Source organism: Gouania willdenowi, chromosome 21, assembly GCF_900634775.1.
Source record: "Gouania willdenowi chromosome 21, fGouWil2.1, whole genome shotgun sequence".
Lineage (NCBI taxonomy): Eukaryota > Metazoa > Chordata > Actinopteri > Blenniiformes > Gobiesocidae > Gouania > Gouania willdenowi.
Genome location: NC_041064.1, coordinates 14,587,812 through 14,613,315, shown reverse-complemented (window position 1 = coordinate 14,613,315; position 25,504 = coordinate 14,587,812). Strand labels below are relative to the sequence as shown.

The following is a 25,504-nucleotide window of genomic DNA, read 5'->3' as shown; positions in this document are numbered from 1 at the left end:
GCGTTATGTGGTTTAATGGTTATATGTGACAGTATGTCCTTGGGGTTTATTTTCAAGAAGTTTCATCAGAAAACGTATCCAGTCAATAGAAAAGAATAAAAATAAAATATTTTTTGAAAGAGATTGTAAAGAAGTTTATTTTACAATTCATTTTTCAGCATTAGAATGAATTATAAACACTATGTTGCCAATATTTAGGTTCAATAGAATAAATGTACTTTTTTTTATGAAATGATTGTCACAATTCCCTTATTCTTGATACTAAAGTGTAATTTAAAAAAAAATAAATAAACCTCAGTCTCAAATATCGAAGAAACAAACGTTGAAAAAAAGTTTCTGAAAATTGCACTTTCGTTAAACTTTATGCAATATTTATCACAATTAAAAGCGTGAATGCCATCATTAGAGTTTTTAAGTTAAATTTTGATTTGTGTAGAGTTGTGAGGGAAAAAAAATTATTGTGAATGGTAAACATTTTTCCCTTTCCTATTCAGAGCAAGGTTTGGGTATATTGGGGGGGGAAATTGTCACCAATTATAAGTTTGAATAGAATAAATGTACCTATATATATATGGTTGTTGCAATTTCTTAAAGTGAAATAAAAAAAAAACATTAAAAAAAACTTTAGTCTCAAATATCAAAATGAAAAAAGTAAAAAGAAAGTTTCTGAAAACTCATTTTTTGTATAATTGAACGCATTATTTATCACAAGTATGAATGTCATCCCCACAATTTTTAAACTCACTTTTGATTTGTGTATAGAGTTCATGGAGGGGGAAAAAATACAGCCTGTCAATGTCAATATCTAGAATGGTAAACTTTTCTCCCACCTTTCCCATTCAGAGCAAGGCTTGGGTAGGGGGAAAAAAAACATAGGGTATCTATTCAAAAGGCATTTAGTCCATTTCTTTCTTGGCCGGTAAATCTATTCATCAATTGTTCTGGCTTGTAGATTGCATTCTAATGCTAATCCACCGTGTTAAATATCTTTTTGTTCCCCTTTCACCGTTTTGTCATTCAGTTTATCCAGTTTTGGCCACCCATTTTATTTATTTATGCGCCTGCTTCTATTCATGCGCTCATGTATTTTTTATTATGTTGTTTCACTGTCATGCAGTGTCAACTCACTCTATTCAACGTGGGCTACTTGAAGGGCTTGGAGGGACAAAGCGTGTACACATTGCACTGCTATTCAGTCCGGCCAGCTGGAACGACTGAAAAAAAAAAAAGGAAAAAAAAAAAAAAAAAAACCTTGTGAAAAGAAATCCTCCACAATGGACACAGAAGAAGTGCACAATGCTAACAGTTTTCCAAATACCACTGATTGCTTTCATCACAATGAGGGAAAGCAGCCGCTTTTTCTGAGCTCCACTTCAACAAACAACACTCTCACAAAACCTCCCAACCACCGTTTTGTTCCCAGACAAAACCTCCTCGACCGTCTAAACGCTCCCAGAGAAGAGAAAAAAGTTCTTTCAGCTTTCTTCCCCCTTTTTTCCTCCAGAAAATGTAATAAGAAAGCCAGAGAAAAACGTATAGTTACTGAACTTTTTGGAATCAATTCGTCTCCCGCATTGTAACCCTTAAAAAAATGATATTAGGTCTGTGCGCGTTTTCAAAACTTATTTAGATAAGTTTGTTTTTTGTTTTTTTACTTCAAGTAAAACCATTAAACCTAAAAAAAAAAAAAAAAAGAAATAAAAATAAAAAAAGAACGTGTGTTATAGTTTCTCCACAGGGTATAAAATCACTTTTACTTTGTATTCGTGCGCAAGAAAGAAGTCCTCGGTGTGTAACAATGGAGGAGAGAAAGTGGTGAAAGGGTTTAATTAACCGTGACGGAGATAATTATCCCTGGACTGTCCAAATTAGTTTTGCATAATCGCCCTGATCCTTATGAATTAATCTTCCGCTGTAATCTAGGAGAAGCGCTTTTGCCTCAATCGCGCGCACCTAACGCGCAGTTAAACCAAATTAGGATCGAATTTCCCGTGTGCGTAATTACGCACGCACATTTGGCCATGTGATCCCGCGTTTGGGCTTGCGCAAAGTCCTCCTCAGCACGCGGTTTTGTTTTTTTCCCCTCCGTGTATAAGGTGTCAATTCTGTGGAATATTAAATGCACTGCGTTTTCTTTTCAGGCTTAAGCGCAAAGTCAAAGACAAGCTTGTTCTGAAGCCTAAAAGGAGCTCTGTGTTCATTCTCTTTATAGGAAAGGAATACCCAAAGTAACAAACGGCCTTATCTATCCCTCCTTATTCACGATTAAATTTGTGATAAATAAGGTTTGGCCTTTTTATAACAATGGACTGATTTAGATCCAGCAGTGTCATTGAAAGCACGGACAAAAGCGGCCTTTGGAGGATACCTTACACTTCACCTGCACAGAGGAAAAGATAACAATCGTGTTCATCTCATCAAGAACTGCTATAGCGATTCCTTTCCTTTAAATCCGCTTTTATTGTATAGTCCTTAAATTTGCTCAACAGGTTGAACAGTAGCAATAGTCTGAAGTACATAACGGTGGTTAAAGAAAACACAAAAACATACAAATCCATCAGAGTTAGATCAAAATGTCACTTCATTTTTCCCCCCTTCTTCTTCTTCTTCTTCTTCTTCTTCTTCTTCTTCTGCTGCTGCACATGAAAACCAGATATGGGAGGCTGGAGAATGGAAAGTGTTTAAAACCCACTGAATAAACTTCAACCTGCATGTCAAAGAGGGTTAAAAAAAAAAAAAAAAAAAAAAGAAGAAGAAACTGTTGAGATTGAATATCACCATTAAAATAAATTACATCCTCAACATTTCATGTGCAAAAAATAATAATAATAATAATAATCACAGAACTGGTCTTTTTCCTTTTTTTTAAAAAAAAAAAAAATAAATTGTCAGGGTCACCATAGATTCCACTAAACAATAAATATTACAGACATCTATAAAACGGTTTAAAAACGGAAAATATACAGCCAGGGTTTTTTTTTTTATAGTGAAATACGCAGAATGATCCTCATGGTCTCATCTCCAACGCTAATAAGCAAATAAACTAAAATCAAATTTATCTGTACACATTTACACTGAGATAAAAATCCTTTTTGGTCCATGAAATGTTCATTCAACAACTTAAAGGATGTGATCGATGCTGTCATTTTTTTTTTTTTTAAACAGGTTTGTTTGCCAAACAGGTGCAAAATAAAGGAATCGAACGTGTGTGTGTGTGTGTGTGTGTGTGTGTGTGTGTGTGTGTGTGTGTGTGTGTGTGTGTGTGTGTGTGTGTGTGTGTGTGTCCTCTGGGTCGTGTGAGGTGATGGCTGATAGGAATAGATTAGAGAGTTCTCTAAATGAGCATCACCTTAGATAATAAAGGCATTAATCAATATACATACACATGTGATATCTGAGACGACGAGCACTTCATCACATGTACAAGTTTGTGCATGCATAATAAAACTCCTGCATGAATAGCTTGTTAGTTTGAGTTCACATCTCGGTTCAGAAGTCCACAGTGTGGGCCTTTATATCATAACGCCGCAGCATAGGCGGGGTAGGGTTCGAGCTGGGGTTTCCCCATCCCGGGTAGCAGGATGTAGGCCAGGGGCGGCTGGAGCCCCGCAGAGGGCCAGCCAGTGCAGTTACATGGGATCATGTAGCCAGGGTTACCCGGGGACGGGTGAGAGTGGGTGTGCGTCCCGCCGCCCACGCCGCCAGTCCCGGGGAAAGCCCCAGCGCCTCCCGGTGGGTAGCCCAGAGGAGACGCGTACGGAAACGATGGAGGGGAGAGCTCAGTCATCTTGGCTCCAAGGTCAAAAAACGAATATGGGTTCGTGGACATGGACGGGTTGAAGAAGACTCGGGCAGCCGCGGCTGCTGCTGCCGCTGCTGCTTTATCGGGGTTCCCAAGGACAGAGTCGGAAAGTGATCCCACGGTAAGGCCGCTCACTTTGAGCGCGTCGTGCTCCCCGAGGTTGTAGGGCACCGGGAAAGAAAACTTATCTTTCTTCATCAAAGTCTTTGGCTTCCGCCTGGGTCTGTATTTGTAGTCTGGATGTTCTTTCATGTGCATCGCTCTCAGGCGCTTGGCTTCGTCAATAAACGGCCTTTTCTCAGACTCGGTGAGAAGTTTCCACTCCGCTCCCAGCCTCTTGCTGATCTCAGAATTGTGCATTTTGGGGTTCTCCTGGGCCATTTTCCTGCGCTGGGCTCTGGACCACACCATGAAGGCGTTCATTGGGCGTTTAACGTGATCCATTGGTTTAGACATAATGGTTCAAAACTCTCTAGAGAAAAAACATTGAATAAACACAAACATTGTATTAATCACCTGCACAGTATCACTCAAAAGTGCTAAACGTAAACTCAAAAGCGGATGGATCATTCAGGCACTTACTTGAAACTTTAATTCTTCATCACCGCGTTGGTAATCTTCATAAAGATACAACAACAACAACAAAAACCAGCGTCTTTATAAGTGTCCAAATGTATTCAGCTTCATGATGGCATCCATCAGCCTTTGGAAAACAGGGAGGAGGCAGAGAAAAAAGCACCGTCTTCACGCCTGAGAGTGTGAACCAGTACTCAGCAGCAGCAGCCTGTACAGAGTGGATGAGACGTCCCGTTTGCTCCATGTGAAATACACGACTCAGTGGCAGGTAGTGAAAGTGCCGCTGGCGCATGCGCAGATGATTGGCATGGGTTTTTTTTTTTCTTTTTTCTTCTTCTTCTTCTTCTTCTTCTTCTTCTCTCCCCCTCTGTTCGCTCTCAGTCTGAAGAGTAAAGGTATCTTCTATTTGATTCATTTATTTAAAGAAAGAATAAAAGCAGTCTCTTATAGCCTATAGACGTAGAACTTTTTCCAAAAAAGAAAGAAAAAAAAAAAAAAAAAACTCGAGTTGCGATGAAGCATTTTTACGCAAGTGCGTAAAAGTGCGCTGTCAGATTTGGTCAAAGTGGCTTCAAAGGCACTTTAATGAAGGACAACATCTGACCCATCAGATTAAAACACACCCAAAGGCATAATAATAATAATAATAATAATAATAATAATTCCCTATTTTCATTACATTTATTTGAATCCTTTCACTCCAGCTCTTCATTTCTCCATGGGTGGTTCTGTCATTAAACAAGTACAATGCGCACCACACAACAAGGACAATGTTGTTTTAAACACCGTCTTTAATTTCCCAATATTGTGGAATTTGTGGTAAATAACTAAATGTTGAGGTCTCAAGTGTTTCTAATCGCACTTGCTTCAAATTGATTACTTTCCTGAAATCCCCCCCATCCATTTTTTTTTTATTTTTTTATTTTCACTTCAAAGGACTTTCCCAAGGGCAGCGAGTCGACGCCTGAAATGAGTCTGTCCAACATTCAGCCCCATGCAATTACACTTATCAGCGGGACCTGTTGGGCAAATTGTGCTTTTTAAGTGGCTTGTTCTGCTACACCTGCTCTGTTGTGCGCAATTGTGTGTGTAAAGGGGGAAACAATATTAGAAGTGATGAATTAAGCCGGGGGTCAAGCATTTAAAATGAGAACACAAATGGAAGTTAGGCCTAAATTAAATTCAGAATACACTTATAATAAACGGTGTGTCAAGCAAATTGATATTATTATTATTATTATTATTAATATTAATATTAATATTATAAGAAGAAGAAGAAGCGCATTTTTTAGTCCCAGCACCCGTTCCAGATTGCTGGTAAATATCTGTTAGCAGGATTTAAAGGTGGCCTTACAATGGTGACTGAGTGATCGCTCCTTTGTCTCGAGTCGGTAAAGAAGCTGACAAGGTGTGGATGATCCGTGCCAAAACTTGGACCAGATGAGAGACAAACCTGCTGCCTCCAGCTTGACTCGCAGCATCTCTCAACACTCTGACCCCCCCGCCCCCCCTTTCAGCCCCCCCTTCCCGTCCCCGTTTTTTTTTTTTTTGTCTGCTTGTCATCCACTTCGATAACATTCCTGCAGATGCAGGGTTCTACACCTCTGTAAACATGTCTGCAAAAATAGTATGGAGAAGCCATAATAGTGAAGGTCTCATTTGGAATTCGGAGAATGTGCATTGTTTTTACAGGTCCCTTAAATTCACAATTTTCTATTATTATGATTATTATTACTATCATTATTATTATTATTATAAGAATAATAATATTAGTAATAATAATGATAACACATTTTTTATTTTCTTTAGTATTTATATATTGTTATGTAATTTCTTTTATTTATTTAGTGCACATTTAAAAAAAAAAAAAAAAAAAAAAAATGTATAAGAGCTCCACCCCTTTCAATAAACACAAACAATTTAAAACAAAGGTTAACAAGCAAACACTTATAAAAAAAAAATCATGAGACAAGATGCACAATTAAACTTTGATATATGAGGAAAAACTAATATATAAACAAAAAAAAATGTATCAAAAGACAAATTAAAATATTGAACAAACAATTAATTGAAGATCATACAAACTTAAAACATGTATACATACACACATATATTTGAATACACACATACGTATTACACATGGATTGTAATCATGGTTACATAGAGTAAAGTGAGAGAGGGCATGAAGTAATTATTTAATTATTACATTAAAAATATTATTCGTGGCATCCATAATTTCCTCTTATTTATTTATTGCATCAAATTTAGTTCTATTTAATTCACACACAAAAAAATGTATCATTTTAAAATCTAAAAAAACCACACAATTATTTTTTTTCCTGTTTGTAATTTAATTAACATGAGATAGAGAAAAAGAAGACAAAAACATCAACAAACACTGCTGCTGCTGCTGTTTTCCCACCTCCTTTTTTTTTTTTACCTCAGCTTGAGAGCTGGAAATAACAGTTTAAATAATTCAACATGAGTTAGTTAGAGTGTGAGAATTACCTGCCGATAAAGCCTGGGTCCAGCCTCTGAGACGGAGCCAGCTCTCCCACCTCACAGCACACCGATGATAAGACTGAATAGAAAAATATCATGCAAATATAGAAGGCAGAAAAGCAGCAACAACAAGCCCCATGGGGACATTTTCCTATACCCACAGAGATCGCACACAGTTCACTCTAAAGTGCTAAAGCCATCACTCTGAAATAGAAGCCCCTGGAGGAGCTGGAATCTCCATGATAGCACCTAGAGTTTATTCTGCACATCACATTTCAAGTCTGAGGAGAAAGATTCACAAATTATATGAGCATCCTTGAATAATCTCAAGTTTGCATAAGAAGTCCTCATTTGGTCACAATAAAGTAAGATATATGCACTAGTGTCCACAAGTGTTTACAGCTCTCCAAACAACATGCCAAGATGAGGGATCAAGTCTAGGAATAAATTGATTTTTAAAGAAATGACCTCTTCCTATCTTTGGCAACAGAAAAATGTACAACAATATCCCCCTGTTGGCCACTTCAAAGCCAACAGAGTGGAAAGTATATAGTGCTGCCACATGAAAGTTGTCTCATTATTGGGGAAGTTTGCAGAAATGCAGAGGGAGGGGTCCTGATGGTGTACCTGATGTGGTTTCTTTCTGCTCGTCTGATCACAGCTCAGCCTGGAACTTCCCCTTTCCTTTCAGCTCCAGCTGCTCCCGTGTATAGGCCGAGCAGTGAGACGATAAAAGCACAGTCGCAAAGGTATAGACACCAAGTTTAAATATAAATGATCTGGATTTTCATAGAATATTTTTGGTTTGCATGCAAATCTGGAATGACATGTTTAATTTCTTTAACTAAATCAATAGTGATGTAATAATAGCCAATATTTCTATGATAATTTCATTCCCTTTAAACATATATATATATATATATATATGTTTATTCTTTCTATAAATCTACTGATTGCTTTTCATATGAAATCAAATTAAAAGAAAAAAATTTGCAATCCTTTAATTACAATTTCAATCAAAGCCTTAACATACAATAGCAAAGAAATGTGTTTAGATGCTGTGCGTACGAAAGACAATTTGTTCCCATCACACACACCATTGGCTGCAGAATCTTATCTCCAAGCGAGGCTTTGATAAAGTGCTAATGACTAACAGTTTAGTGCTGTAAGTGATCCGATTGATTACTATTTAAAGATGATTGCGTTTAGATTAGGAGTCATTTTGTCTAATGGAGTTTCTTTACAGCGTTTACAATACATAGAAATTATGCTTAGGTGCAAAGGCGACACAATGATGGGATTGGGAGGAAAAAAAAAAGACAATAGTCAGTTCAGCTTCACTTCAAGTCAAAATAGGATGTCTGAATGAAAGCATAATTCATGTGAATAAAGTTAATATTCGTCTGTGTTTTTTTTAATAGGTGACCTATTTTGAAGGTTGTGTTTTCAAAATATATTCAATCACTGCCAAATTAGTTGTGCAGCTCTTTAACCATTCTAATTATACAGTCTTTAGTGCTCCTTAGGGCAGAATTTTATGTCTTTGTCTGAGTGGGAATTATTTTGGAGAAGAACCAAAATATTTACTCAACCACAACCTAAATATTACGCATATCAAGAGGAATTGAGAAATAATCCCTTCATAGAGCGTAGTATTAAGTTAATCACATTAACAAAAATACTATTGATAGTGGTCGTGATCCACAGTGAGAAGATCTGTGATTTACAATGAAGCAGCCAAACATGATAGAACATGTGTTAAAGACTGGGGACTCGAATAGGCAAATAGCCCTGAGGAATCAGTGTGTGTGGGTGTGTGTGTGTGTGTGTGTGTGTGTGTGTGTGTGTGTGTGTGTGTGTGTGTGTGTGTGTGTGTGTGTGTGTGTGTGTGTGTGTGTGTGTGTGTGTGTGTGTGTGTGTGTGTGTGTGTGTGTGTGTGTGTGTGCATGTGTGTGCGTGTGTGTGCCGGCAAGCAGGGTAGGAAAAGAAGTGATTGTCAGCGTCATGTTGAAGGACCTGAACTGACAGATACAACAAACTTTGAAAGCACATTTATGGAAGGAGAATGGCTACACACAAGCATGTGGAGTCCGCCAGGCTGATAAGACCTTCATCTTTAAACTGCCGCTTGTCAAAGCATTATATGTAATCTCACACCGCAGAATATCTCCACACCCTGAGGGGCAAACAAAATAGCAGCAGCAATCAAATGGCTTCCTGGATCATTAAAGAGAAACGGCCTCCCAATATACCCTGAGTATAAAGTCAGATTTTTGGACTCTGATTGCTTTAACACGCCACGGGGAATATTTTGCTTAAACCTTTCACTGGGTTCTCTGTAGCAGAGATTTTGTTTACCTCCGAGCCACAAGATGACTTTTCTCCTGATAGTCTATTTTGAACCTTTTAGCAGATACATTATCAGTGGCCTTTCTTTCTCATTATATTCCCCTTATCGCCACAGAATCGCTGCAAAGCACCAAATAGAGAGTTGTAATTACCCCGACTGCTACCTGATAGCAGCGCCTCTATCAGCTTTATCACTCCAGGTCCTGCTAACTCATCACAGGGACAGAGGAAAGAAAAGGCCCTGCTTGTGGCACAGCCCGCCACAGATAGCTCATCTCTCAGATACATTCATAGTTCCAGTTGGGATCAGAGAAAGCTGATGCACCGAGGCAATTTTTTTTTTTATCCACCCTTTTCCTTCGACTTCACAAAGACTGCTCGCTCTCAGTCCTCTCTCAGCCGCTCACTCTTTATGTGGAAGTTGAATCGAAGCCTGCATCACAAACAAAAATGTGATCCTATCTCCTTGAACTCGTGGCAGCGCAGTTGCACGTAATCGTGCCTTTCATTGCATGCCATCGTCCTTCAGGGGGAAAAAGGACTCAAAGGTGACTTGTTCATCTTTAACATTTCACAAAAGCATGAAGTACACACATCTGTCTTTCATGTACCTGAATATGATCTGTCTTTGAAAGACACTTATTAAGTTCCCAGTGTCGTGTAATTCTATTGAACAGCTTTGACCCTTCGTGCGAGTTTATATTAAGTTGTTAATAGGAAAATAGTAACTAATTGAAGAGGTTTTGTTCATGGTATGAATGAGCAGAGTGTAAAAACATGAAGGAATTGTGATTAAAGGTCAAGATTGAGTTGGATAGACATATTTTCAAAACTTTACTCCACAAAAGGGAAAAGATTAAAAAGAAAGTAACACATAAACGGCAAAAGTGTTTGGTGTATTCAAAGGTTAGTGACTGAGGATGACCTCACTGGATTTTTATTCACAGTAATGTTTACTGAAAGAGATTTATCAGAATAAGAGGATCACTCCACAGACAGAAGTGGACGACTTCAGCATCTGTTAACTTGAACTCTGACAGAGAAAACCATTTCACATTTCGAAAATCTATTGGATGTTACATTTGTTTTTTTTTATATTTTTGGGATTTAAGTTAAGGCAGAATTTTATCTCTTGGAGATCAGCATTAAACATGTGACATCATTTCATTCTTTGCTCCAAAAACCTTTGATATACTCAGTTTTGTCTAATTCGCCTTGTAAATTCCTGTTAATGACGCCTTAAAGACAAAAGAAAGAAAGAAATCCTGCTATGTATGTTTGCATTTATATGACACATTCACAATCCTTCATCTCTTCCTGTGTTGTATTGAGCATGTAGCAATACTCTATCACTTGTAACAATGAAAGAGCCTTTGTGCGTCGACTCGTCAGTTTGTCAAAGAAACAGCCTGAGCGACTGTGACCTTCATCAAATGGGAAAATTGTGAGGATGCATTGGAACTCTATGGTTCCCATGGCCTGAGCGCCTTCACACAGAGGCACTCTGACGCAGCCTGAAAGGAGAAATCAATCTTATTTGAGGAGATTAAGTGACCAAGATAATAACCATGTCATTGAGTGAGAGAAAAAAAAAAAGTCCCACTTTTCACAAGAGTGAAATAACGGAGTTCCTGCAGATGGCTCATTGTTGTGGCAGAATGTCACGTCTCTCTATAGGTGAACCCTTCAGAGGAGGGAGTGTTGTCTTACACACCTCAGGGACAAAAAAAACGTCCGGTCAGTCCAACAGCTGGTGAAGAAGTCCATCAATCCAGACACATAACATGAGGACAGATTAGATATGTTTGCAGCATATAATACAGCAGCATATTTTCTGTGAGTGTGTGTTTCTCTTAAAGACTAGCTCGAATGACACTATGATCAATGGGAGGGCAAGTGTCCTGTCAGCACGTTGTGTTTGAGAGGGGGGGCATGTTGATGACGGCTGTCTCAGGTAATCTCATTATTTGATGGACACAGCCACAGAGAGGCCACGGAGAGGCCACATTCGTAGCAGCCCTGTTTCGATGCTGCCTCTTTAATCAAACCATTACTCATGCAGAGCAGTGCATGCACTTGTGGCAAATATTGATCATAATTTGACGGAGTGTTCTCCCCTCTCCATAATCAGCAATGTTCCACTGATCCTGTACACGCGGCACACCAGACAGCAGAGGGGGTTTCACTTATCAGTACTTCTGTGTTTGCTAGTTAGGATGTTTGCCTGGGATTTTACCTAATCTGTTTATTTGTTATCAAAGCAGGCAGCGAGTAGAGGGATGATGAGGCAAAGAAAGTAGCTTTTCAAAATCAGACTTCAAAGCAGCTAATCATCCCTGTGAAGATTAATGAATTGCTCAGACGATGCCCCTTTTAATTTCTCACATGTGCAGGTTTTTTTTAAAAAAAAAATATTTGGCCAGTGCAGAGCAAAACCCTGAAGTGATAGTGAAACCAAAGGGCCAGGACCCTGCAGGAGTCAGATCAGCATCCCATGGGATGTTTGCTCTTTAGGCGTGTCACTTCATCTTTAGCAAAGCTCTGCAAGGGGCCCCGAGGGCTGTCGTGTCTGGCAGTCGAGCCAAAAGTATTCTCTCCGTTCAATTTAAGCCTTGCCAGGGGTCAAGTGAAATCAATATGTTAATCCATAAATTGTCCTGTGTGATAATTACGAAGAGAAACTGTAATTACAAAAGACATTAATTTACTTCTTAGATTTTGTGCCAAGGGAGTGCTTTTCCTCGCCTTCATTCATCTGGAGGTGAACAATTCAAAGAGGAAGCGTCCCCTTTTTTTTTATAAGCAATGCTTGGTTCTTATAAGGAACAGTGGGTGCACACAAGCACTGCGTCAAAGCACTTTTAGAGAACGCTAAAGGGCTGTTTGATGGCTTTCAGACCCCTGTGTAGTTTAACTCCAGGGTTCTTACATTGGCCAGTCATAACAAAGGTTTCACGAAGTACACACTCTTATTCCTTCTGACAATGTGTCTGACATTTGCATAATAACAATCGAAATATATCCATATGGGCTGAGGAGGAATAAACCCACTGTGTCATCAGCTAAAGACACATGGAGCGCCATACAACTAGTGCATTGCTTTAATAAGAGGAAAAACCTGTATACATTTTGATCTCTTTCTTTCTGACCACTTTGAGGCCTGGCCCAGACAATGTTCAGGCATTTTCTTCCAACCCCAGGATGCAGCTGGTTCACCACCACAAACTGTGCACTGCTAAGTGTAAGAAATGGGTTTCTTTTATCAGAATGGAGCAAATCTGGGCTAATGTGTCTGGTAGAGAGTGTCCCAGGGAGCCTCACTCTCTCATTCTTTGGCCATTCTTTCCACTTTTCTCCTCTCCTGCAAGTGGGATAATTGCAGTTTAATTGGGTGACAAGAAATGAAAACTGTGTCCACATTATCTAGGATTATCTCTTTTTCCTCCAGCCTGCTATCAATTTAAAGAAGCCCGTTTATCAGCACAGGGAAGCTGATGCTTGGTCAGCGGAGAAGAAGCTTTGAGCACCAGTTAGCAAAATGCAGAGAGGAAGAGCTTAGGGGGGCAGAGTGCTAAGAAACATGTTCTTTGTATCTTATCATAAGCATACATTCATCTTAAAGATGTACTTCATGTTAGCACTCTCAAAAAGAAAACAATAATCCCCAAAAAATGGTTTCTTCCTGAAACAAAGAACTAGAAATTCTTATCACAGAATGCTTCCCAAAAACCCAAACAGTATCACTTTAGCTGCCTTAATGAAACACCAATCAGTCTCAAAGCATTGTGCTCCTCCTTCATTTCCTCAGCATTCTTAAATTCTGCAATGCAAGGTTATAAACATTGAGTCATCCTTAGGTTAGCGGTAGCTCACAATCCTTTTTGTTGGAGCTGTACTCAACCTTAAAAGCCTCTTTCAGGATGCATGAATGCACTTCATTTTCAATCAGAGAACTTTCCTCTGATAGCTGGAGAAAGGAAGGCTGTTGAGAGAAGGAACGAAAACAATCAGGGCAAAAAAAGGAAGCTTTCAGATTTCATTATGAGCATTACCCTCTTTTTGTTCAGTTTTCTGTTTGTGAGTGTCTCCAGCTCCAGTTTTACATTGGGGTTGTAGTAAGCATTGAAAAAGTAATGGAGAGGGACTCCAATGGGGGCGGGGACCAGGCTCAAAAGAGCCAATCAGTAAGCGACATCATTAATACTTTGCTGGCATCCGTACAAAAGAAAATGAAATCAATAAGACCTTGCCAATGAAAAACATAGGTACCTATTCAGGTTCTGGTGCATTGTGTAAACATTTAAGATGGTCTTATCATTTAGTAGAAAAGAGCAAGCTTTGTGTTGCAATAAAGCATGAAAATCTGCCATACAAAGACCAAGGTGGAGTGGCTGGCACTCTGAATGCAAGAGGGGACCTTCTCTCAATACAATACGTTTGAAGGTTACAGAGCATATTGTTTGTCCTGAAGAGTGTGTGCATCTGCTTGTGTGTCTGCAAATGCATGCATCGCACAAAGGGGGGCTAGACAAAAATATACAAACACAGGTATGACTTCTACTGGTACGCAGCAGATTTGTATTATTTGAGAAAATGAAGTGGATCTTTTAAAAGGTCCTATTTATAATTTGACTGCTTGTTTCGAATATGTATATTGAAATTGTAGAATCTCGTTCGGTCAAAGTTCTTTCTATCAATGAAATTAGATTGTGACAAGGCTACATGTCTCTCAGATCTATGGACACAGGTCAGATAGTGGAGACCAGAGCTCACAGTAAACATGGTGATGCTGCTTTTAGTTGTTATGCTGCAAAGAAGTGGAACAAGCTGCCAGCAGACCTGAAGTCAGCATCCAATGTGAAGATTTTTAAATTCAAGTTAAAATCTACTGTGACAGAGGGAGATTTTTAGTCATGTTATTGTTACCTCTGCCAAGTGCAACGCACAGAGCGGAAGGTTATGTTTTACCCTGCGTTTATCTGTCTGCGTATATCTGTCTGTTAGCAAGATAACTTGAAAAGTTATGAATGAATTTGGATGAAATTTTCAGGAAAATTGATAATTGGGACAAGGAACAGGTGATTACATTTTGGTGATGTTCTGGCTACCAAAAGAAATATATATATATATATATATATATATACAGTATATATCCCATTAATTTTCCCTTCCACACTGTGGAACTTCTGTAAAATTCTGACAACACAACATATGGTGGAAATCACAATATGGGCAGAAATGAGCTGCTTGGTGGAGGTCTGTGCTCTCCGAGTGCTTTTCTAGTTTATATAATGTTTTTACTGCAGATTTTCTTGATTTTTAAGCTGTTGAATGTTTTCTGTTGTACTTTTTGATGATGTAAAGCACATTGAATTGCCTTGTGTATGAAATGCTCTATACAAATGCATTTGCTTTGCCTTAAATGATATAGAATGTCTTAAATCAATCGATGGTCCCTGATCGAAATTGAATAATAGACTTTGTGATATCAGCAAAAATCTTACCGTTCGATAATGTATTATATCATCACAAAACTGATAATTTACACCCTTATATACAGTAAACTCATGAGATGGTTTTGTTTCAGTGTCCAAGTCTCTTAAATAGTCAGCGAATATATATCGAACTAATAACAGCCAATTGTGAAAAACATTTCAATTTTATTTTGATAATTCTCATCTCCTGTGTAAACTACACCATCTCTTTGAGCTGCTGACATGTGATTGACTGATCCATTTAACTTAACCAGCCGTTCAACATGTTTCGCTAATGAAGCCACTGAGTATGTCGTTTTTACACTTACAAGTAAAATACCTTATTTAAAAAAAAAAAAAAAAAAAAAATATATATATATATATATATATATATATATTGTTGGCAAACTGTGGGATCCTGTTGTGTTACAGTTGCTTGGAAGTGAAATGTGTTTTGCTGATTCAGCCTGTCACATATAATCACATAGACATCGATGAGAAGGGTAATGATTCATTACTGAATCTCCAGTGAATGACTGCAGAGTTGTTGTAGCTTTTATCCGTATTATTGCTTCACTGACTTTGTAATGTAATAAAGACAGTTTTTTTTTTTACATTGTAACAGATGACTGATAGTGCAAGTGTACCTGGAGTTCAGAAGCTATGCAGAAATATGATTATCACAACTGGCTTCCAAACTCATCAGGGAAGTGTTAATCACTTTAAATTGGAAAGAGGACTACATCAACCTGGTCAGTGCAGGGAGCAGTTTGTCTAATCGCGGCGCAAATAAGGTTTGATCACTGACCAGCATAATCTGGCCTACGAGCAGCTTCCAGTGCTAAATCAAGCACGGGGAGGCTAGTGCAGGTGTTGCCTCACAGACAGGCCTCCCCCTGGGGCTCAGTGCAGGGGAATAAACAGCAAATAAATGGCAGTGCTGGGAGAGCGATGAGCTGATTAACTCACTGCAGGGCAGTTTGTCATTATCCCCTTAACCCAGACGGAGACCTTCCCCATTTTACACCCTGTCTCACTTACAGTATAGGCCACTGTCCTGCACCAACATTGTCTGGCTTACACTTTCAGTCAGATAGAGCCTGTGTAGATGATGTATTTAAAAATGTGACCGTGCGTGTGTGTGTATCAGAGAGAGAGAGAGAAAGAGAAAGAGAGAGCTGTGTGGTCTATCTCTGGGGAGACTGCTAATGTGTCAGCTCCATGCCTCATTTCTTTCAATTACAGTGGCTGGACTAGCAGAGCCCACCAGCGGCCCACTGACAGCTCCATATGGGTCCCATCACTGCTTATCACAGGCCACTTGTGGATAATTCATTTACTCTTTATTGAATATTACATATTGCCATCAACAAAAGCAGCTACACATTCCACAATTCATAAGTTGCTAATTAGTAGTTGCTTATCATGACATTAAGGTCATTTTTTTTTTTTTTCTTAACAACAACAAATCTGAAGAATAAAACCCAAAACTTAGAAAAAAAGTATGATATCTTCAGATTTGCCAAAATTTCATAAACAATGTGTTTTTACGTCCGCCAAGGAAGAAATATTTTCACCAGAGGTTCATTATTTGTTACCTTTACTTGTGCTTATGTTTTTCCCAGCGTTTATTCATTTGTCTTTGAACAGTCTAACTCAAAACTAAAAGACGGATTTTGATGACAATTTTCGGGAAATATCCATCAGAATTGGACATGGATTGTACATTTCATCACGATTAAAACAAAAAAAAAAAAAAAAAAAATGGGTATGTACAATTGTTCATACATTTGGACCTACCCTATCGTTATTAATGGGAGTAGAAATTTGTTACAATCCTTTAAAGTGTGATTGATCATGGTACCATGATCAGGATCACTGATCCAGATAACTGTCAATATCTGGCATATTCGGCACTTGGTGGAGGTTTGTTCTCTCTGAGTGCTCTTGTGGTTTTAATGTGGTTTTTTTTTTTTCCTTTCTTTTATTGTAAAATCAGTTTGTTTTTTATGTATGTCTCCTAAATCTAAACTCTCGTCACACATCCTTTGAAATGTGCTGTAGTGTTTTCCATCTGCATCCCCTCGTGCTCTCAAAGTGAATTAATTAAAATGATACAGGAAAAAAAGGTAGAATGCAAATGCAGGAGCCCTCACTTTGTGCTTGAGTGTCCTTTTGTTCCCCCATATTGTACCAAATTATTTAATTGGGTCTCTCTGATTGTGTACAGACACAGGAAGGAACACAGTCCATTGTTAGCCTCCATACAAGCCACAATGTGGTATCAAATTCAATTCCCATCAAAACGGCAGGCTGCTGTAGAGCCCGGAGTGGCCCTGGAGATTAATGAAGATCTGCATCAAGGCAAAGCACTAGTCTGAGATTTCATCTAAATAAAAGACCCCTTCACCAAGAACAAAAGGGGCCCAGGAAAGCAACGGGATGCTCTGAAAGAATGAAATAATTCAAAACAAAGACGTGGGTTTGGTGTGGGGAGGGGACAGTGGGGGGTAGCCCTGAAATAAACCTCTTTTTTTTTGTCTCTTGAATTTCTTAATTCAATCAACAAGTTGAAACGGTTGCCACAAGTATGCTGTTTAAGTAAAGGAAATAAATACTTCCTAATATTGTTTAATCTTACATTTTTGTTAGAGCTTTTATTACACAACACTCCACTGCAAATGAGGGATGTTTTGTTTTTTAAATTGGTTTCTGGTGACAGAAATAATAATTTTTGAAAAGACATTTTTTTAGGTTTTTGGAATTAAGCTAGCCATGGCTCACCTTGGTTTGCGAAAGGCTTACATTTTAGTGTGAGCCCTTTCAGGGTTAAAATTTGACTGAATACATTCCTATTAATTAACATAAAGAGGCGTAATCATCAATTTGAGTTTTTAAATTATGAGTTTCTAATTCTGTATTGCTGGCATAACCTGAATGACTTGTTTTCTGTATGAAATGCTCCTACAAGTGGACACTTGTTCAGCTGATTCCCACTATTTCCATTCTTTAAGGCACAAAAAGGAAAAAATAAATATTGTAGTGGAAAAATACATATTTTTTTAACGTCTAGTTTGTTTCTAACTCAAAGCAAAAAAGAGACCACACAAGTTTTTGCCATCGCTGCCTAAAATCTGCTCTCTACTTCTTCTCATTCAGCACATGGTGTGTCCCAGCCTGCCATATTTACTTCATTTCCCCCAATTCATAGATGCTGCTCACTGGACTGGAACCTTCCAGCTGCCACCTCAACATCTCATTATTTTTTTGAAATATCAAGCTTGTATCTTCTTGATAAATAATTCGCAGCAGTATAATGTATCAGACTAAAACATATTTTCAGAGGGGCACAGAGGTTAAAGTGCCAATCTCACCTTTTTAATTTCTTTTCACCTCGAAGAGAGAGATTTCCATATATAGAGTGACCATGGTTTGTGTTCAACATGAGCAATTGGGATGAAGCACAGGGCGACTCGTATTGCTGTCAGAGATTGGAAATGAGGCCCTGCTAACCTGTGTGCAGCCTCCCCAGACCAATCAGCTGTCCACATTCCCTATGCATTTTCAGCCTGTAAAAGAATTGTGACTGTGAAGTTTTTATCGGAGTAGTTGACAAACATTACTCTTTAATGCAGTTTTGTAGAAATGCATTCTTATCCCTCTCAGAAGGCATTTATCTTCTTGAAACCTGCAAAATGCTTGCCACAGGGAAGGATTCTTTTTAATAGACTACAATGGGCTCAGTATGGGACACATTCTGATTTTGGCGATAGATAAGGGCCCCTGCCATATATTCATGGGAAATTGTTTATCTTCAAGCGAGACGAGTGAAAGGCCATTTGTACAATAGCATTTCAACTTTCATCTGGAATGATTCTTTTCACTCGTATAAATTGTTCTGTAGAAATTCAGGCAGGTGCTTTTCACCAAAGCGTTCTATCTGCCAAAGGAGATGTTACAAAACGTTCATGCAAACTACCCCGATAAAAACCCGATGTGCATGTTTGTGTTTAGAATATGATACATTTCCTTTTCAACTGATCCCTGTACAATATTTTTCTTTCAACCAGCGTTATTTTTAATTGCTATTTCTACACGACTGTCAGAATTATAATCTGATCAATTTATTGTTTTGTTCATCCCAGAGTGATAACTATTCAGGGAGAAAATGCATGCATGGTGCATACGTATTCATCATGCCTTGTGTGTTGCGTACGTTACTCGCAACTGCTCATACATGAACCAAGCGTGCCGTGCTCAGCATTGATATGGTTAACCTCATCCAACTGGGCCGTCCTAAATGCTGTTCCACTCACGCTAGCCAAACAATCCGGACTTTATTTGCTAAACGTGCCTAGACATGGCATGGAGTGCCAGTGTGACCACGCCCTAAAGGCTCAAACATACAAACAGAGTTAAATGGCTCAGATTTTACGACTTTTCACATAGTTGCTCGGCATTGTATCGACCCACATTAAATATAACACCGACCTGCATTTCACCCGCCTGGTAAAACAGAGCAGGAGAGACGAACACAAGCTTAGAGGAGAGACTGGCAGACGAGCTACGAAAGTACCGACACCTTTAAAACACGTCCCAGACATAAAAGGACTACAAAGAAGCACTAAAAATCATGGGAAATGTAGGATTTTAATGGAAAATACTACGCAGCGGTGCGCCCAAGTATGTAAGCTCTGAGGAGAGCGGAGAGTCCGTTGCGCGGGAAGTTTGCCCGAGTATGTTTGAGCCTTTAGACATCGCTTTAATTCTTTACTGTTCCACAGTTGCACTGAGTTCCTGATACGATACGATCAACGATAATGGGCTTGAGATGACGATACAATATTTTGGAAAGGGGAAGAAAGGCTGAAAAAAACTTGCAGTTGAAAAAATAACCATACTTTTACTGTATTCTAACTCTACAGATACTTACTCTGCATGGGTATGACTTTTTCAACTCAACAGAAATATATATATATATATTTTTATTTTTAAACAAACCATAATGATCTGGTGTGTAATAGATCGTGTGGATCTACTGTATTATATAGATATGTTTATGTGCATATGTGTCTTATTTTTTCCTTAGCCAAAGCTCACAAAGGCACTTAAACTGAAATGTCCCATCGCCCCATATTTATTTTTTATTGTTTGCAGACTGACCATTTGTTGCTATGTTTAACCCTGATCTCCTCCGGATTTGCCTCAGCTCCGATTTATAATATTATATTCCTATATATACATATGCACTGAAGCACCTCATTTGTTGATTTGCAATATTTTGTTCTTCCTTAAATGTACCCCCTTTTGTTGTTTTTAATTTTATTTTTTTTAGTTCTTTGCTTTTGAAGAAGTTAGAAGTTGAGTTTATCATCCTCATCGAGTTTGTATTTTTGAACATGCTCAATAAAAGTTACATGGAAAAAAATAGATCATGTGGATTTTTTTTTTTTTATCTGACCTCCTCTCGCGATAGCGCTGGTAACTTTCACGCTTGATCTCGTGACGTTTTCATATTGAGAAATATTGTTCCACCTTTACTATTAAGCAAACAATCATAAACTACAAAATGGAAAAATAAAAAGTGTAAAGGATGAATTCAAAAATGAAAAAAAAAAAATACTGTCATCTACAGGTAGAAGACAAGTTTTTCCCTTAACTTGTATAACCACTGACCCAATTAAAACACACCCCCAGCCAAAAAGTGGGTCGCAATCCATGTGTTGACAACCCTTGCTCTCGCTGCTCTGGCGGGTCTTCTCCCTTGTCTGGTTGCTATGTGAGAGCAGGGCCTTGCACACTCTTCACACCACTCTCACCAAGGGACAATAAATCAATGGACTGTCCCTCTCCAGTAGGGGCCAAATGTAAACAAATTGAAAGGGATGGAGAACAAAAAGCGATTAGTGACTGAAACAGAGGCACTCAATGGGGGCACTGCTTCAAATGAAATGCTTTTGTCGTCGTTTCCTTCCAGCTTGCAGCCGTCACCCCTGATGTGAGCCACTCGCAGTAACGCGACATGATAGCAAGTGAAACCAACTTCACATTTTGACAACTGGTGCAAAGGATCTCACAGAATTCTTTATATTTAGCCTTTTCCAGCTTCACAGCATGTTTTAAAATGAGCCTCTGACATGCAGTCAGATGTATTCATGGTGGCAGGTAGTCTATTTTATCGACACACTCTTTCTGAAAAACTTGCAGATGAGCCGCATCAACATCTCACTGTGTACAACATGCCGCGCTCACGGGCACAAGCACACAACTCTGTGCATGTCAGAGCTGTATGCCACAAGTTAAATTAATGATCTTTAAAGGGTTTAGGGTTTTTTTTTTTAATGAGAGAATGTTGTAGCTTTTTATCAAACCTCTTCATATTTCACTGAGGTGGAATGGTGCACCACATTTACAAGGCAGAACTAATGCCATATAAATCTGAAGTAATAAGCAGGCCCTAGGGACATCATCTAAATGAGGATTTTACACCAATTTAAACCTGCCTGCTATTTGATTCCTGCCTTAAGTGCATTTGTTTAACAGGTGCTGGAGATGCAAGTGTTGCCACGTCTCTTTTATTAATTTCTGGATTGCAGGTGGGCGGGGGCGTATAAAGAGAAAGGGGAGTTGACAAACACTAATCAGAGGCTCAGAGTGGGCTGATTCTACCTACGATCCAATGTACTTTTTTTTTGCTTCATTTGCAAACTAATGATTTTAAACCTCCACAATCTGTTTGAGGTCAGCTCCTGTGTATTTTGGATACACTTGGCTATTAGCATCACTGAAAGCTTCAGATGTGTCAAGCCTGCTCCCCCTCTAGTGATAGTCACCTACTTTAATTTCCCTGCAGGCCTCAGAGGGGGATGAATTCAACTAAAATCACAAGCTGTTTTGTTGGCAGTCCTTTGTGGCCTATAATGAATCTAATGAATATAAAGAGAGCAGATGGAAAGGAGGGGGGGGGGGGGGGGTAGAGGCAAATACATTTCAACCACGCTGTGTTGCTTTTACTTGACGATTTGTGACCCTCGACAATGGGACAATGGCGAATGTTTTTGTACCCTTAATTTGCCTTTGTGTTTCAGCTTCATCTCTTTCACCGCCGCGCATTCAAAGTCGCCAGTTGAAGAATAACTGCTGACTCCACGGTCCGTCGGACAAAGGGGAGGTTTAAAGATGAATCCCTAACTATCAGCGAGCCAGAGGAGCAGAAAGGGAAAGGGGCTCAAAGACAACAACAGGCAAGTCAAAGGTAGAATTAGCCAGGCTTCCCCATCAGGCCTGGAGCACTTCCTCTCTGGTCAAACACACCACAAACAGCACCTTTGCCTCTTAAAAGCTTTGTTTTCACAGACTTGTTTGACACATGAATTAAAGTAGTTCATCAGATAAGAGCACATATTAAGCCAGTGGTTCGCAAACTTTTGTGGCTCTCTTATTTCTGAATCCATGTACCCCCTTTGTCCGACTGCGACATTTTGCTTAGAAAATGATAGAGCTTATAATGATGGAATAAACGAGTGAAAACACATATTTTAAAGAATCTCCCAAAGACATTTTATTTCTAGAATTACATTTTGATTATGTTTGAGCTCATGTTTTATTATATATATATATATATTTTTTTTTTTATATATATATATATATATTTTTTTTATTTACTGCATTTTATATATTTCACATATAATAATAAAAAAAGTCAAAAATCAATTTTAATTTTTCAGAAATTTCAGGCGACCCCATTTAAACTCCAGGCGACCCCACATGGGGTCCTGTCCCAAGGGTTAAAAAACACCAGTTTAGTGGCTCCTGAATAGATTTGTTTTTATATCATTATATCATAAATCCGGTCATCTAAAACCTGGTGTGGGACTCAGACTGACACTTTATTTGTTAATTTTCCACTCTCTCTCTCTCTCTCAAGTACCCCCTGTAGAGCCATCGCATACCCCTAGGGGTACACATACCCCCATTTGTGAAACACGATGTAAAGGTATAGAAGCTGCTCCTCAAATTTCAACTCAAGACCTATGATAAAAAGTTCACACTGCTATTGCTGTGTCCAAAGCCCTTCAAGTGACCAAAGCTAAAGTAAAACCTGTTCTGAGCACAGGAAGTTTTTCAGTGCTGCAATACGCACTTGGTAGATGATAAAAAAGTTCTGTGTCACTGGTCCATGCCGCTATGCTTCCCAGTCCCTGTAATGATTTCTATTCATAAACATGCAGTGTGCTATCCTCCACCTGGCAGCTGCCTCTGTGCATATGAGATTACTATTATGCATCTTTCAATCCCAAGGATAAACATCTCCCCACTTTTGAAGTTTGCAAGCGAGAGGCATATTTTAGTGCCATACGACTTAAGCATCCCTTCAGGTATCGCTTACCATCTTTTCTCATTCTATATACATTGTTCAACTTTAATGGATATCTAATTTGTGTTATCAGCTTACAGGGCAGTAAGTAATAATTTGCATGGCTGCCCTAAGCAAATATGCTTCCATAAGCATCCCATAGTTCAGACACTAGAATGGATTAACCTTGATATTGGCTATGCCCTGACAGTTAACACTTCTTTATAAAAATAAAATGACAAACACTTGAATATTCAGATTTGGTGAGGGATAGAAGTCTCTAAGTATCATCAATGAAATAACATGGCCCTGCAGTGGTGTGAAAAAGTCTTTGCCCCCTTCCTGATTTCTTACTTTTTTGCATGTTTTCCCACACTTAAATGTTTCATATCATCAAACAAATTTAAACATTAGTCAAAGATAACATAAGTAAACACAAAATACAGTTTTTAAATGAAGAGTTTTAATAATGAGGAAGAAAAAAAATCCAAAACTACATGGCCCTGTATGAAAAAGTGTTTGCCCCCTAAACCTAACTACTGCAATCAAGCGTTTGCAATAACTTGCAATGAATCTTTAACAATGCCGTGGAGGAATTTTGGCCCACTCATCTTTTGTAGAATTGTTGTAATCCAGCCACATTGGAGGGTTTTCGAGCATGAACCGCCTTTTTAAGGTCATATCACAGCATCTCAATAGGATTGAGGTCAGGACTTTGACTAGGCCACTCCAAAGTCTTTAGTTTTTCTTCAGCCATACAGAGGTGAACTTGCTGGTGTGTTTTGGATCATTGTCCTGCTGTAGAACCCAGGCTCGCTTCAGTTTGCGGTCATGAACAGATGGCCGGACATTCTCCTTCAGGGTTTTTTGGTAGACAGCAGAATTCATGCATCCTTTTATCACAACAAGTCTTCCAGGTCCTGAAGCAGCAAAACCGCCCCAGACCATCACACTGCCACCACCATATTTTACTGTTGGTATGACGTTCTTTTTCTAAAATGCGGTGTCACTTATACTTCAGATGTAATGGGACACAGACCTTCCAAAAAGTTCAACTTTTGTCTCGTCAGTCCATAGAATATTTTCCCAAAACTCTTGGGGATCATCAATATGTTTTCTGGCAAAAATGAGATGAGCCTTTTTGCTTAGCAGTGGTTTTGGTCTTGGAACTCTGCCATGCAGCATGCAGGCCATTTTTGCCCAGTCTTTTTTGTTATGGTGGAGTCATGAACACTGACCTTAACTGAGGCAAGTGATGCCTACAGTTCTTTAGATGTTGTTGTGGGGTCTTTTGTCACCTCTTAGATGAGTTGTCGCTGCGCTCTTGGGGTAATTTTGATCCCCTTGCCACTCCTGGGAAAGTTCACCACCGTTCTGTGTTTTCACAATTTGTGGATAACAACTCACTGTGGTTCGCTGGAGTCCCAAAGCTTTAGAAATGGCTTTATTATAACCTTTTCCAGACTGATAGATTTAAATTACTTTTTTTCTCATTTGTTCCTGAATGTCTTTGGATCTCAGCATGATGTCTATAGCTTTTGAGGATCTTTTGGTCTACTTCACTTTGTCAGGTAGGTCCTATTTAATTATTTCTAGTTTGAGAACAGGTGTGCAGTAATCAGGCCTGGGTGTGGCTACAGAAATTGAACTCAGGTATGATCAACCACAGTTATGTGTTACCAGGAGCTGGGGGGCAAACATTTTCATGCAGGGCCATGTAGCCTTGGAGTTTTTCCTATACATACTTGACACATACTTAAAAGTGTGTCCAAATGTAAATCCATTAATCAAAATGTTATACTAACCTAAGCAGTGACAAGACAGCTAGTAACAAACGTATTTGTAAAAATATTGCAAATTTTAAAATGGCACTATAAAAAAAAGTTTAATATTGTAAAATGTTTCAAGCTGGGCATTTACTTTACATTCACATCTCTATTTTAGCCTCATACATACAAACAAATATTAAAGATGGGCGATATATGCCATAAAATCTAAAATGACATTGGTATAATTTATATACAGTATAAAAAAAACAAAAAAAAAACTGATATGTGCTGTTATTTGAGACTAATTGTTAAAAATAAATATGTCACTTTTTCCACAAGTTTAATTAGTCTTCTTATGTGGAATACATCCAGTGAGGCATCAAATAAAAGTAGATGTAATGCATTAATTCCATGGAGAAATTATACATATATATATATATATATATATATATAATTTCACCTAAAATTCGTTTGGGGGATGGGTGTCTAGGTATGTATTGGTATCAATAAATATCAAAAATCGGAATATATCGGACAATATTGTAGTATTTGGCATATCAGCCATAGGCTAAAAGCTAATATTGTATTGCTCTAATATGTATTTATATAGAAAGGTAATATATATACATATATATATATATATATATATATATATAGGGCAAAATAATATCTGTTT

At 38.5% G+C, this 25,504-nt stretch overlaps 1 protein-coding gene across 1 annotated transcript; it reads right to left on the bottom strand.

The window, feature by feature from the left end:
- Positions 1-3,157: 3,157 nt before the first annotated feature.
- sox21b (SRY-box transcription factor 21b) lies at positions 3,158-4,604 on the bottom strand. Its single transcript, XM_028436174.1, has 2 exons — positions 4,385-4,604; positions 3,158-4,274 (listed from the first exon to the last, which is right to left on the bottom strand). Exon 2 carries the CDS (start codon positions 4,256-4,258, stop codon positions 3,518-3,520), a length of 741 nt encoding a protein of 246 aa, XP_028291975.1. The 5' UTR covers positions 4,259-4,274; positions 4,385-4,604; the 3' UTR covers positions 3,158-3,517.
- Positions 4,605-25,504: the final 20,900 nt, after the last annotated feature.

Bases quoted from the DNA above. Each gene is read 5' to 3' on its own strand.
- sox21b (XM_028436174.1), bottom strand. From the start codon at position 4,258: ATGTCTAAACCAATGGATCACGTTAAACGCCCAATGAACGCCTTCATG.